This window comes from Myotis brandtii, unplaced genomic scaffold (assembly GCF_000412655.1).
Source record: "Myotis brandtii unplaced genomic scaffold, ASM41265v1 scaffold699, whole genome shotgun sequence".
NCBI classification, from domain to species: domain Eukaryota; kingdom Metazoa; phylum Chordata; class Mammalia; order Chiroptera; family Vespertilionidae; genus Myotis; species Myotis brandtii.
This window is the reverse complement of record NW_005370733.1, coordinates 419,712-435,297: the sequence shown is the minus strand read 5'-3', so window position 1 is coordinate 435,297 and position 15,586 is coordinate 419,712. Positions and strand designations below refer to the sequence as shown.

Below are 15,586 nucleotides of genomic sequence, written 5' to 3'. Positions count from 1 at the left end.
GATCCTCACCAGAGCATTCCATGCCGATCTTCTTAACAAGGCCTGCTCTATGGGGAAATATTCTACCAGAGCCTAACCTGCTGGGGTAGAGTGAGAACCTCATACATCTGGGAGGAGAGAAATAACCAACTCAGCCCACTCTAGCCTTCGTGTCCCACCTAAGGATGTGAGGGACAGCCAAACGTGCGCAAGTCTCAGTCCAGAGGCGGGGCAATCACAGGACTACAGACACTTGCCCTCCTCGACAACTCCCCACATTACCGAAGGCCTATTGACTGCTGTTCCTGTCACCAGTATATCATGTCCACCTTTCCACAAAAATTACAAGGCATACACAAAGGCAAAAACACAATTTGAAGAATAAGCATCAGAACCAGTCAGATATGGCAGGGGTGCTGGAACTATCAAACCAGGGAATTTTAAAAACTGTAGTTAATATGCTAAGAGTCTGCTAGAAAAGTAGACCATGTAAGAAGAGGTGAGAAATGTAAGCAGAGATATAAATGATAAGAATCATCAAAGAGAACTGTTAGCGATCCAAAGCACTGGAGCAGAAATGAAGAAGAAGGCGGCCTGTGCTGGGCTCACTGGTAGACTTGGCTGAGGAAAGACTGTTTGAGCTCAAGGCTATAGCCACAGGAACTATCAAAGCTCAAAAACAAAGGTAAAAAACTGGGGAAAAAAGAACAGCATATCCAAGAACTGTCAGACAACCGCAAAAGTGCACCAGACATGTAAGGGGAACACCAGAAGAGGAAGAAACAGAGAAATATTTGAAGCAATAAGGACTGAGAGTTTCCCCAAATTAATGTCGTACACCAAATTCCAGATCCAGGAAGCTCAGAGAACAAGCAGAATAAATATTAAACAAACAAAAAAAACCACACACACACAAAAAACAAACAAACAAAAACCCACACGTCCAGGCCTAACAACGTTCTTGGGTGCTAATACCAAGAGAATCATCAGTCGTTTTCCTGAGGTTCAAATGTAACTGGGAATTGGGCATTTCATTAGGCAGTCCTCGTCAGGGAGTGAGGGAGAACCAGACGGATGTGCTGGGGAAGGGAGGGAGGCAGCTGAAGGGAGAGAGCAATTGCTATAATGAGTAAGAAACTGGAAAGACAAATGTGCTAAGAGAAATGTAGGATTTGCTGTTTTTTGTTGCTCAGTGTAATTTATCCTTTGCAACCTCTTCAAGAGAATTTTGAGTAAAGGCCTCCATTACCTAAAAAAAAACTCAGCCATGTGGCTCACTGGTTGAACATCGACCCATGAACCAAGAGGTCACTGGTTTGATTGCCGGTCAGGGCACATGCCTGGATTGCAGGCTCAATCCCCAAGAGGGGGTGTACAGGAGGAGGCTGATAAACATTATTCTCTATTCCTCTCTCTAAAAATCAATAAAAACGTATTTTTTTTAAAAAGCAGATGGAAGACTATCGCCTCTTTGCACTGACAAATGTGTCTCCGGGGCTAGCTGAACTGTGCCTGTAGCTCAGAGGGCAGAGGCGAAGGCAACGTCACCTCTGGGCCACCAGCATCTCAAGCGGAACCTGGCAGATGTCTGCTTCAAGTGAAACCTAGAAGCAGCAGCACCCTGAGACCAGCTGTTTTAATTGCACTCCATTGCTCAGCAGGGTCAAGAAAAGAAGCAACTTCAAAGCCTGAATAGTACAATTAAAATCCATACTTACTGTTTCAAAGGCATTCAGTAACACCAGAGGGAAGAAAACACTGAAGTAATCTTCACAATCTTGAAATCTGACAGGCACGGATCTTGAGATGGCCTGACAAAGACTTGTTGGGGGCCCACACTGGTCAAACTTCGCAAACATCTCATATTTCCATTTCAAGACCTCTTTGATGAAGGTGTCAGAGATAGACTGTGATGACAAGAAAATGTTGGCTGGAGAAGAAAAAGGTCTGCACTCACCAAGCGGGAGTTTGAAAGCTTGCCTGCTGGAGTTATTCGGAGTTGGAGAATGAGGAATATTGTACAAACTCTTCACTTCAGCCCTTGGCTTTGGAGACAACGGAGAGGCAGGCTGTGGTACTTTGGAAACAGGCTGTCCTCCATTTGACTTATTTTTTAGGCCTGGAGATGCCGAGGCACTTTCCAAAGACTTGGAAAGATGAGCAATTCGTGAAGTACTGCTTGAGCTAAAAATCTTTGTGGTGGAAGGTCTCAAAGGTTTAGAGGCAGAAAGAGGCAGGGCAGGTTTACGAAAGACATCTTCATCTGCTGCTTTAGCTTCAGAGTGTTTTGAGCAGTACTCACCCTGGCTTTTCACAGTTTCCACACAATCCTTGTACTTACATCTTGTGCTACTCAAAGATTCTGACTGAGGCCGATTTACAGAATCTTCTACATGAACTCTTTTCCAATGGACTTCTTCAATGAGTCTATTATCACCATTCTGCATTTGTGAACATAAGTCCATATCTTCGGGATCATGTTGTGTTAAAAAGATATCATCTTCCATATCACTGTCGGAGTCAAGCTGTCCCCTTTTCAAAGTTGGCACCTCTAAATGATGTCCAGTCAGGTTGCCACCACCTAAAGGGTCCTCTGGAGTATGGACCGTAATTTCACTGGTTGGTGTTCTTCCATTTAACACAGGGGAACTACAAGGGCTCAAAAGAAAAGCATCACCAGCCACCTGAGCAACGTATTTTTCTTTCCCAGGTCCTTGTTCAGGAGACACACACTTGATTGACTGATCTCCACTACTGTTTGCCATGACCTCAGTTCCTCCTTTGTTACTGTCATCTGACCTATCTATATCTGGTATTACACTGTCAGAATTCTGGGCCGCATGTGGTCCTGCTCTTGTAGTGTCTGCACTGCCATTAAGTCTTTGTCTGTTTCGATGAGATTTGGGTCTCCTCTGCCTCTGAAATGGACGATCTTGACTCACGAGCAGTTTCTTATCGTTCCCAGGAAGAGTCTGAGGAGAAATTAGTTTAGCCTTTTTTGGGGTACCAATTTCTCCAACAATTTTGCCATGGTTGCGTAATTGACCTATCATGTCTAAAGATCGCTGAGACAACACAACTGCCCGACGAGGAGCCTTTTTCAGACCAAGTTTCTCAGCCTTTGAAGTTGGTTCAGGACACTGGCGAAACTTCTTTGGTAGCACGATAGCAGGAGTGTTCCTGCAACTTATGTAATTTGGAGCTTTATTCTGCCCTTTTTTGGGATCTGAATGCGTTTTCTTAGGCGTTTTAGAAACTGAGGCTCTCCGATCCACTTTGGAGTAAGTTCGATTCTTTGGAGATGACTTCTTCAGGGAGACCAGAGTGGCTCTCTCAACACCTGAATTGGAAGATGTTCTTATGTCTGCAATTTTAGTATCATTTTCAGTTAGATCCCTCTCATTAAGAGTATCAGATTGGTCCTCATTTCTGACAGAAGAAGAAGGCCTTAAAGAGTCTTTAGCCATTTTTTTTAATTGTTTTCTCTTGGGTTTTTTTCCTTTAATTCCACAAACTTCCTCAACGGAACTACCACTTTGTGGTTTTGCATGCTCAGTGCCCTCTGCTTCATTTTTGGTAACTTCTTCAGACATAGCGTAATCTGTATCATAACCCCAATCGTTTGTGATATCTACTATATGAGTCAAACATGAATTTTTTTCATCCTCTTGAACTGAATTCCCATTGTCTGTTTTCTGATCTTGCCAAACTGAAAACACTTTCTGTTGGCTTTCAAACTCAAAAACCTGAGAGCCAGAGTCCTCAAACTCCTCTATCTTTTCTTCCTTTGTTAGCTTCATGTCCACATTCATATTAGCTTTTGAAGTACCCTGCCCTGGCCATTCTTTCTCAATGCACATTTTATCTTGTTTAATGTGTTTCTCAGAATCTAGAGTTTGTTCATCACCATCTTCATCAGAATCTGAAATAATAATAATTTGTTCACAGGTTTCCCTGACATTATTTTGGTTGGCTCTGAAACTTCTTTTATCTTTTACTTTTCTTTGTAACTGGAATGAGCTTTTCTGAGTTGAATCTGATGGAAACTCATTGACACGGGCTTGAGCTATTAAAGATAATGTGTGGAGGTCTCTGTCTATCTGAGAATCTGTTAGGATGTCACACTGAGGACTGCTAGGGGCCTGTTCTCTCAGGTCAGAAGAAACTCGATTAGTGCTCTTGTTAATCCCCTTATCACTTGATCCAAGTAAAGTCACAGGATCTTTACAGCGAGATGTTTTAGGCATGGAAGTAAATGAGATAAGATCTTTATTATCAACATGACATTCCTGTATTTGACAATCGTTTTCATGGGAAGAAGGAACATCTAACTCTTCATTCTTCAACTGTTTCAGCAATAAACTGTTAAGAGATTTCTGGTCTTCATTTTTATGATCCAGATTATCATTAGGGTCTAAAGAAAAGTTCTGCATGAAGCCATCGCCTTTCTGACCTGCAGTATCTGTCCTTGAACAGAAATTCTCACAGTCAGAGATAGTCAGGTCTCCCTCTAAGTCCACAGTATTTTTGACCAAGGCACTTTTCCTGTTTTGCTTCTTTATTACATGGGATAACTCAGTACAAATGTCACTTTTCTGTGCCTTAGTTTTTGCTTTTGAGGTTTTGCCAAGAACATCATTCTTTAGAGCGAAATCCTCTTTTGATGTGGGTGCCTTTTCCAGAGAATCAGTGTTAGAATCAGTCAACAAATGTGTTGACATAGTTACTCCTCTGTCACATCCCTCTTCTGGCTCATTTCTTGAAGTACAGTTCTGTGGCAAACAGGAGGAATTATCTTTTACAGACTTCTGCTTCTTTGTGTGTATTTTAACTTGATCTTGGGTTCTTTCAGTGGAAAGGTTTTTACTACTCTGCTTTAAGTGTGACTCAGCTGAGAGATGGTCTTCTAGTTTCAAATCTTTTATATAATTTTGCTCATTACCTTCTTCTATAGTGTTACTTGCTTTGCTTACTGCACTACTCTCTTGTACTTGACATACATCAGCTTTCACTGGTTCTTTAGAACATGTTGGGCTGCACCTTTCCAGATAGGGGATGTCTTTTTCACATGCCCTCCCTATTTGTTCACTTTCTTCTTTACCATTAGAGGCAGGAGGGGTTTTACATGGAGGAGCCAGCTCTGCCAAAGCAGTATATTGAGGCATTTTCAATCTTATGTTTCTAATAATTTGCTTTAAACAAGTTTGTAACTCGTGGGTTTCCTGACTAGTCAACTGCCAACCTAGAGATAAATTTCCTCGCAGGAACAAGTTGAGCTTATCCCAGAATCGCTTACAAAGAGTCTGCTGCCCAAGCTGATAACCTTCTTTAAGGAGACTTCTAATGAGTTGCACACAAGCGAACTGTACAGAGTTAGATGGCATTGAATGCAGTGACAGAGACGTTATCATTGCTGCTCCTTTGGAGCCACTGGCAGATGACTTCTCAGAATTCCGTGCAAACGCAGTGGTGGGAAGCTTGGCACATTTCACAATGGCTTCTACCCACTGCTGGGAGCTAACCCACAGCAAATGCAAACATTTTTTACTTCTATGTAGTTCAATCACCGACACCAAAATTAGGAAAAAAAATTCAGTGACTTTGTCACACACCACAGCTGTTTGGTTGAGAACATCTTTGACTTGGGAGTACAGATGGTGGATGACCTCTACTATGTAAGCCATACCCAAATCATTAAGATCCATGAGGGACTGAACAAAAGGGATGAACCACAGAAATGTGCTGTTGTGAACACGCATGTCTTGACCAATATCTGACTGAAGCACGCTGGCTAATGTTTCCATTTCTTCATACATGTTAGGACAATAATCTGGGCAAATGGCTGATCTCCACCCTGAATCCTAAAATGAAAGAAATACTGACTTTCAGACAAACAAGCACCATTCATGACAAGGTTAGCACACAAGTTGTAAACAAAAAAATACATGGCTCATTTTCCCAATTTTGGTTTACACATAACCCCAAGAAATGGAAAATACAGTTCAATTTTGAGGTGCAGGTTTCATGTAATGGTCAACTTACAACACCTCCATGTACTCTGACCCTCTTTCCATTAGCTGGTTCTGATTTATAGTCATGTTACTTATCTCCCCCATACCCCAAAACTTTCCACTCTTACTCACTGCACTTAAAAATTAATTTTCCAAAGTGTCCACATTGTAGTTTGTGGGGAAGCATGGGACTTAGTTGGAAAGTCTGTAAGGAGGAAACTCCAAAAGGTCGGAACCCCTAGGGGGAGTTGGCTGAAGGCAACCACCCTGCCTTGATCTTTTCAAACAAGTCTGTCCGAGTGAGCCCCGGGTGTTTACTAGAAGCTTTATGCTTAGTCTTTAGACGTCCTTGCTTAAAGGACACTACAGACATGTGTGTCTTTCTCAAGGATGCTTACCCTACTGATAGTATCTAAATGTTCATTTTAATTCAAGCTGCTGTTGCAATAAAAGCCTAAGAGACAGGCCAATGGGGCTGTTTGGTTCCTATAGCCAGGCAGTCCCTTAGGCCTCTCTTTCACAGAGAGAGGTGCTCTGGCTGAGCAATGCTCCCCCTGTGGGAGCGCACTGACCACCGGGGAGAACTCCTGCATTGAGCATCTGCCCGCTGGTGGTCAGTGTGTGTCACAGCAACCAGTCATTCTGCTGTTCAGTCAATTTTCATATTAGGCTTTTATTATATAGGAAGGATGTGGGTTCTTGTTCGAGCTGCACTATGCCTACTCCATGTGGAGGATCAGAAGCCTACAGAATGCCAGGAGCAACTACCACCACCCCCTCCTCCTGAAGTAGAGCCGATAGAGCCTGTAGTATCTAAAGCCCCACCGCTAGAGGACATATTTCCTGATCCTCCACCACTGCTGTAGGAGAGTTCATCAACTAGATCCTCAGTTATGGGATCCTGTGTCAGGCAAGCCATGTTAGGAGAGCTTTTACCTTGCCCAGTTATGCAAGACCAGCAAGGTAATAGGATTCATGAGCCATCTCCTTTAATATTTTTAAGGAGATAAGGAAAAGTACCAAAGAAAATGGAGCTAACAGCCCATTTACAAAAGGGACTCTAATTTATTAAGTCTTGTCTGTGGGTTATGCCTGCCTGTAAATATCGTATATAAAAGTGGCTCTGTTGACTGCTGTTTTGTGTCTCTGTGATATTTGGTTTTGCTAGCCAAGCAGTCCCTTAGCCCTCTCTTTCACAGAAACGTGTGTCAGAGTAATCACTCATCCATTGCTCAGGGTCTGCTGGTCAGCCCCAGCAGTAAAGTCCATTATTTCTCCCGTGCACAATACATCTGGTTCAACCATAAAGCCTTTATGCAGCAACTGATTCAGAATAGCTACATGTCATAAAATAAGCAATTCAACTAATTATGTAAAACATGGTCTTACAATGCAAAGGTTATACAATGTCATCTTAATGCTCAAACTGTTTTATACCTTTTTGGTCTTTTCAGGGTTATAATTGTACACAATCTGGCTGCAAGTCACCATATCATCCAGACACGACTCTGGTTCTGACTTGGCCCTTAAATATTAAGAAAAAACAGAAATTACAGAAATGAAGGGGGAAAGAAAACCCCTATTGTTAAGATACAACAGAGTTCCTTACAGATAACTTTTGAGATCCTGGCACACTATGGAACTAACCTCACAGAGCTGTTCCGTATATTCTGGATCTCTCTGTTGTAGCTTGCATTGTCGATAATGGTCTGAAAGGCCTCAATAGGATCAATAAGTTGACCCCAGACCTTAGATCCCAGGCGATCCAAAATGACCATGAAACAGTGCAATGCTGGCCAGAAAGGATCTTCACTATCATCTGAAATACAATGGAGTTATTGCCAAATTAGAAAACAATTAGAAAAGATACAAAAATATATTGAGAATTAAACATTCTTTATCTGGGTAGGAACAAAACTAAAAACAAAGCAGCAAGTAATTGAAAGCAAAGCACTGCCAATTTCAGGTTTTAAAAAGCTGGCAAGCTCTGGCTGGCATGCTCAGTGGTTAGAGGATTGGCCTGAGAACCATAGGGTTGAGGGGCCTGGGTTCGACTCTGGTCAAGGGCATGTACCTGAGTTGCAGGTTCCCTACCCCAGGTGGGCCGAGTACAGGAAGCAACCAATTGATGTGGGTTTCTCACATCAATGTTTTTTTTTCTTTCCCCTTTCTAAAATTAATGGAAAAATATCCTCCAGTGAGGATTAACAACAAAAAAGCTGGCAAAATTTTAAATTGTTTTTGCATTTTTTTCAAGCAATACTCTACCCCTCTAAAAAATTTTTAAATGGAGAACAAATTTATATAGTCTAGGTCAGTGGTCGGCAAACTGCGACTCGCGAGCCACATGCAGCTCTTTGGCCCCTTGAGTGTGGCTCTTCCGCAAAATACCACGTGCGGGCACTCACGTATGAGATTGAAGAAACTTCGTGGCCCATGCACAGAAGTCGGTATTTTGTGGAAGAACCACATTCAAGGGGCCAAAGAACCGCATGTGGCTTGCAAGCCGCAGTTTGCCGACCACTGGTCTAGGTAAACCCAACTTTCCCACCATTTGCCACACCTGAAGCCATCTTTTCTATCCAATTCACCTTCTCCCAGAACTCCCTGCATTAAATCACACAAGAGAAGTAGAGGAAAGAAAGGGGAAAGAAAAACTTGGTATTTCCAGATGTAAGCAAAGCCCAGGATTCAGCAAGGCTAATGGGTAAGCAGAGCCGCATAACCTTTATCCACCCGACTGCAGCATGGCTTGTTGGAATCTACTTCCCTCCAGTGGCAGGAATTCCCATGACTCACAAGCTCTAACTTCTAGTCCTTTCCCTATTCTCTATCAGACACGCAGTGGCAAGATACTGCCCCACTCAAAGGCCTCCAATTGCTCCTTAATGTCTTCTAAGGAAATTCAAAGTCCTCAGTCAAGCACTTACAGTCTTCCTCTATTGTTCTTCTCCAGTTTTATCTGTCACCCCCTCCTCCCCACCATAATCACTCCCTAGCTATAGCACAAACAAATAGCTGGCTTTTTCCCAAACAAGAACCAGAATGCCTTCACTATCAGTACCATCCCTCAAAGCCCTATCCACCCAGGTCCAGCTGCAAAGCTTCCTCCATGTCACACATTGCCCAGCCATGTCATCTTCTACAGTACCTGACCCTTCCTTCGGAGGCAAATGCTCTGACTGTGACTGTTGTTTTGTAGTCACCTAGAACCTCCAGTTTTACTGCCCTCAAGACGCTTAGAGTATAGTTTTTCATCATAGTCAGTCATACAGACCATATCATGTACTTTCTTTTTTTTTTAAACATATTTTTATTGATTTCAGAGAGGAAGGGAGAGGGAGAGAGAGATAGAAACATCAGTGATGAGAGAGAATTATTGATTGGCTGCCTCCTGCACACCCCCTACTAAGGGATCGAGCCTGCAACCTGGGCATGTGCCAATGACAGGAATCGAACCTGGGACCTTTCAGTGTGCCGGCCGACGCTCTATCCACTGAGCTACACCGGCTAGGGCTCTTATACTTTCTTAAGCTCTACTACAGCTGACACATGTCTCGTAAACTGTCAAATTAAGGAAGAATGTCATCAGTTAGGTGAAGACAATTAAGAAAGGTTTCAGAAGTGTGTCATTCTAAAGGTTAGGGGAGCAGGATTAACAGAGAGAAGAAAATTATATGTGCAAGGCATTCAAAAAGAAATGAACAACTTATGTAGTAAATGCCGGCAAACAAACTCATAAAAACCTTAATTAGGAATAATCTAGCAAGAAAGAATAACATTAAATGTTTTAGAATCTCCCACAAATGAGTTTATATCCACACTGAGGTTGCCTAAAGGGAAGCCAAAGTGGGAAAATTAAATTCACAATGTTTTTGTAGGATCTGGCTGCGTGGTCTTTATTAGTGATTCAGTCCTTCAAAAAGGAGACAAGATTAGAAACACTTAAGCACAAATCCTCCCTTGATACAACCATGAGCAAAAGAAAGCTGGTCTGATGATAAACATGACTACATGGTTCAGACCTATTTTCTAGACTCTCTGAGCAGCCTGCCAGCACAGGTCCTGTGGTGATGGACATGCTCTGTAGCTGTACTGACTGCTCAGTACAGAAGCCACCAGGCACATGAGGCTAAGTACCTGAAATACAACGAGGGGCCTGAAAAACTAAATTTTTACTTTCATTGTAATTTAAACAGCCACATTTGGCTAGCAGTCACCATGTTGGACAGTGAAACAATAGAGAACCAAAATGAAATGAAGAACCAGGAAAAAAGAAAAACAGTGGGACAGGGAGCCTTTCTCTACAATTTTAACTGTTGCCATTAGAAATTTATCTCCTATAAGTTCTACTCTTAATTCTACCACTAACTGGGTGTTTCAACATGAAAAGTGACTTCCCTGGGCTTCCATCTCTTCTTTTATGAAAGGTGTTGAATTAAACTCTAAAGGTCCCTTCCCATTTAGGATTCTGAATCTGTGAACTAAACCATAAAATGTTTTTTCTCCACACTATACACACAATTCTTGCAGTGACACCAGTATTTTAAAAGTGCATCACCATCAGAGCATTCAAAAGCACTTAGCGAAGCAAGCATCTTACCCTCTGACTGCCTCTTCATGGTGTGAAGTATTGACTGCATGAAATCATTCTGTTTGTCTGAGCCCAACAACAGTGAATCCATGGCTTGCTCCTCGAGAATGGTCAGCAGCATGCAAATCCCTGCAAGATTGTTTACGGGTTTCTTTAATGGATTAAGTAGCACCACCCTCATGCTTCCTCTCATTCAGGTGGCAAAGAATACCAAGGCAGAAAGATGAAGCAAAGCAGAATCCAGTTCCTCTAACATTTAACTCTGATGTCTTCATAGACATCTATTCCTAAGTAAAAGGACTTCAGACTAATTTGAGAATAAAACGGGAACATGGTATGAATTTGGTTAGAAAACAATTTCTAAGATGACTACCACACAATCTATATTTCATGTCTAAGATGGCTTCAATTTTAAGATCACCATATTTCACGTACCAACCACTGCCAAATAGGACTCATGACTGAAAGACTTAAATTCAATAAAGTAGGGTGGAACTATTTTGAGTCAGCTTAGAACTTGTTGAAAACCAAAGCTAGTATCTCTTCCTATCAGGAAATATTTTACAGATGGAAAAAGAGGCATTAAGCCTTCTTAAACTAGATCAAACCCTATCAAAGTCAACTACTTTATCAATATTTTTTATATCTAATATTGTTTCAAATAAAATATTTGCTATACTTGAAAATGTATTTCTTACACAGATTGTTTCTAGGATAAATATTTAAAAACAAGATGTGTAGTTATGTCAATTTAATGACAAAAGAATTGGAAACTATGAAATCCTGTATTTAGCAACTTTGATAAGACTATCAAAAGAGATCACTTCTTTTGCAGGATACTCATAAGAACTACAGGAAAATACTAAGGATATTTGTGTAGTGACAATACTTTACTTACCTAACCAATAGTTTTTGTAGTTGGAAGTGTCATACATGTGTGGAGGCAGGATGATCAATTTACCCTTCTCAAGGACAGTAGTAGTATAAATGTCTGTATTTTCTAAAAGCCCCAACTCAATGACTTTAAAAAGGCAAGTCAAAACCTCTTGTAAGTCATAATAATCGTCTCTGTCCACTTTTCCCAAGCCTTTTGCAGTCAGGATAGCCCAACGACGAACCTATAAGCACAACACATTCGTCACTTCGTTCAACAAATAATTGTCTCCACACACCAAAAATCTACTTAAGATAATAGGATTCCCTATAGATTTTAAAAGACACAAAATACTAGGTCCTGGGCATGTAGCTCAGCTGATTAGAGTGTCATCAGACAGGCCAAGGTTACAGGTTCAATATCTGGTCAGGTGCATACAAGAACCAACCAATGAATGTACAAATTAGTGGGACAACAAATAGATATTCCTTCCTTCCTTCCTCCCTCCCTCCCTCCCTTTCCTTCTCCCTTCCCTCTCTCTCAAATCAATTTTAAAAAAGACAAAGACAAAAATATCTATTTTTTTAAAAAGACAAAAGAGTCCTGGCTGGTTTGGCTCAGTGGACAGAGTGTCTGTCACCTGCAGACTAAAGGATCCCGGGTTCAATTCCAGACAAGGGCACATGCCCTGCCATGGGCTTGATCCCCAGTGGGGGCATGCAGGGGGCAGCCAATCAAAGATTCTCTCTCATCTTTGATGTTTCTATCTCTCTCTCCCTTCCTCTTTGAAATCATTAAAAATATATTTTAAAAAATGTTTTTAAACACAAGAGCCATAGCCAGTTGCTCAGTGGTTAGAGCACCAGCCCACGAACCGAAGGGTCAAGGGCACATACCTGGGTTGCAGGCTCAACCCCGGCCCCAGTTTGGGCGAGTGGGAGGCAACCAATTGATGTTACTCTCTCACATTGAAGATTCTCTATGTCTCTCCCACTCCCTTCTACTCTCTAAAAAAATCATGGAGCCCTAGCTGGTTTGGCTCAGCAGATAGAGCATCAGCCTGTGTACTGAAGGGTCCCAGGTTTGATTCCGGTCAAGGGCACATCCCCAATAGAGAGTGTGCAGGAGGCAGCCGATCAATGGTTCTCTCTCATCATTGATGTTTCTATCTCTCTCTCTCCCCCCTTTCTTCTCTGAAATCAATTTTTTTTAAAAAAATTAAAAAATAAAATCCTATATAATAAAAGGCTAATATACAAATTGTCCCCTCAACTGGGAGTTCGACCGGGAGTTCGACCAGGGACAGGGCTGGCCAGCCAATCACCCGTGGCCCCTCCCCTGGCTGGCCCAGACAGATCAGCCGATTAGAGCAGGCCAGCTGGACCCCACCCGTGCATAAATTAATGCACCAGGCCTCTAGTAAAGATAAAAACTTAAAAAAAATCAATGGAAAAAATATCCTTGGGTGAGAATTAACAACAACAAAAATAGTTATTTTAGGCATGGGGATGGTATTGTTTTGTTTTTTTCCCAATGTCAGTGTAGGGAGATGCTATGCTTGCCTCCTCCCACCACCACATCAAAATTACAGCTAAATTATAAAACTACCATCCTTAAGAACCACCTGAAAACTAGCTGGACATAACCCTATAACCAAGTCCTTATCGTTTAGAGACATGTTCTGACGCATTTTATGGATGAAATGCTCTGGTGTCTCAGGTTTGCTCCAATGAAGTTTGCTCAAAAGGGGAGTATACTATCGACCATATATTGATAATTGATGCTCAGTGATGAATATACAGGGGTTCACTATACCATCCTACTTTTGTATGTTTGCAATTTTCCATAACAGAACATTTTAAAAAGGGAAGAAAAGTGAAAAGAGGAACCTCAAGAGAAAAACCCCTGCAACAAGCTCCAAGGCAGGGTCGACACCCTGGTGCTCTCTGCTGCGGTTCCTGCCGCAGTTTGTTCTGATTTCTGGTCCTCATTCCTAGCACTGAGGAACTGACCTCCCATCCCTGCCCCTCCCCACACCCGCACCTACTAGTAAAATAACTTTTCTATCACTGTAACTGGCATTGCCACGTGTTTGGAGTGGGGCAGGCAGACAAGGAGAGCAGGAGAGAGCAGTGCTGCTCTGGCTCAGGTCCTGCCCTGGAAGAGGTAACATTACTCTCTTCTTTGTCTTCTGAGCTGAAGCAGCACCTGTCAGAGGTATTCTGACAAACATTTTAAACAAAATACACATGGAAGCCTCTCATACAGCTATCTACACGTGCAAAAATATCATATGTCCTTCCGTCGTCTAACACTCATACTCACCATTTCGTTGGGATGGACCAAAAACAAATAGATTCCGGGCTGTTTCTCAAAAACCTGAAAGGAGCAATTGGCTTGTTCCATCCGACAAAGTGCTTCAACACATAACTCATCTAAATAGAAAAATAAGGCAGTGCACATAAGATGTACATTTTATCAACTTACCGAGAGTACTTAAATCTGGCCCCTTCGCTTGTTTTGTAAGTAAATGAAAACCTGTCCCTTGTAAATGTAGGAACACTATGTACCTATCTGAAATAATAACTGATCCCAGTATGGTTTCCTTTGAATTATTCTGACTTTACTAGTATATACTTTTTTTTAATTTTTTACTCCTGGCAAATTATCTCCATAGGGTATCCTCTTAGAAGTATGGTTACAGGTCGAATTCCAATAGCATTTTACATTTTGACTCATGTGGACTTTATCTGGTACTGGAGAGATAAGGAAAGTCAGCTTCCCTTCCTCTCACCCCCATTGGCTATTTTGTCCTGCTCTCATTTATCAAAACATCCATTTTCTCCACTGGTTTGAAATGCTACCATCATCAAACACTAAATTCCTCAAATACACCTGGTTGATATCTGGACACTACACTGCTCCACTATGTGAGCACTATTCTAACCCCTGTTACTTTAAGGAAATGTCTTCATTACTCTTTCAAAATAGACTCATACACTCACTCTATCAGATGAAGCAATTTCAGTTTGTTAAGCTTCAAAGAATATTGGCAGTGGCAGGCTTGGGGAGGAGGGATAATGGCTTGAAAAGCATGAGGGGAGCTCCTGGGGCACTGACATCATTTCTTTAGCTGAGTGGTGGCCACAAAAGCTGTGTTTGGTTGTGAAAAAATATCAAGCTTACATATTTTCCTGGATGTAGTATTCTTCAATAAATATTCTAAAAATGACTTGTTGGAATTTATAGATTTTTAAATCTATTTTAATGTATTTAGATTTAACCAAATCTTTAGATCAACTTTCCCTTACTGACATAAGTTAAAAAACATCACAAGAAAGCAATGAGAAAGATCCATAATATGCGTTATTCTATAGAGCAACTCCAGTCTCAACAAGTCACTTAAGGAGGAAAAGCGCCACACCAACGAAAAGGTGTGTGGGCATGTGTGCATGAATATACTCTTTTGGATTAAAAGAGATCTAAGAAAGGAGAACCAAATGTAATGTATGAATCCCTGACTGGACTCTATTTAAACAAACCAGCCAAAAACCATTATTTTGTGACTGCTGGAAAAATGTAAATATGGAGTAGATATTAAATGTGTTATTTTGTTAGATATGATAAAGCAGGAAAATGTCTTTTACTTTTAATAGATTCATATTAAGAAATGCAAACACAGAGAGGAAACCAAGATGGCGGCATAGGTAAACACCGGAAATTGCTGCCTCGCACAACCACTTCAAAAATACAACTAAAAGACAAAATGGACGTCATCCAGAACCACAGGAAGGCTGGCTGAGTGGAAATTCTACAACTAGAAGGAAAGAGAAAAGCATACCAAGACTCAGAGGAGGTGCGGTGTGGAAGTAAAGTGCAGAGGTACGGAGGCGCACGCGGAAAGGGCTAGAGGCTGAGGACACGGTTGTCTTTTTCAATCGGAAGGGAGTCTCAAGCTCCCGACTGCTCTGAACTCCAGTTCTGGGCGAGTCTCTGGGGACCCAGACTCACATGGGGAGAGGCTAGACTGTCTGGCATCGGTCGGACCTCGAGGGTGACTTTCTCTCAGAGGTGCTTGCAGCGATTACCGGGACACTGAGAAGCGGGGCCTCTTAGGGCAGGACTGAG

At 41.8% G+C, this 15,586-nt stretch overlaps 1 protein-coding gene across 3 annotated transcripts in view; it reads right to left on the bottom strand.

Moving 5' to 3' along the window:
• Nucleotides 1–15,586, bottom strand: part of SETX (senataxin) — a 77,281-nt gene that overhangs the window by 49,875 nt on the left and 11,820 nt on the right. For all 3 annotated transcript variants that reach the window (XM_014529889.1, XM_005882133.2, XM_014529890.1), the window contains 6 exons: nucleotides 13,784–13,893; nucleotides 11,483–11,702; nucleotides 10,594–10,713; nucleotides 7,638–7,809; nucleotides 7,428–7,515; nucleotides 1,698–5,840 (listed from right to left, as the gene is read on the bottom strand). In XM_014529889.1, the coding sequence (XP_014385375.1) occupies nucleotides 1,698–5,840; nucleotides 7,428–7,515; nucleotides 7,638–7,809; nucleotides 10,594–10,713; nucleotides 11,483–11,702; nucleotides 13,784–13,893 (4,853 nt within the window). The remainder of the gene's footprint in view (nucleotides 1–1,697; nucleotides 5,841–7,427; nucleotides 7,516–7,637; nucleotides 7,810–10,593; nucleotides 10,714–11,482; nucleotides 11,703–13,783; nucleotides 13,894–15,586) is intronic.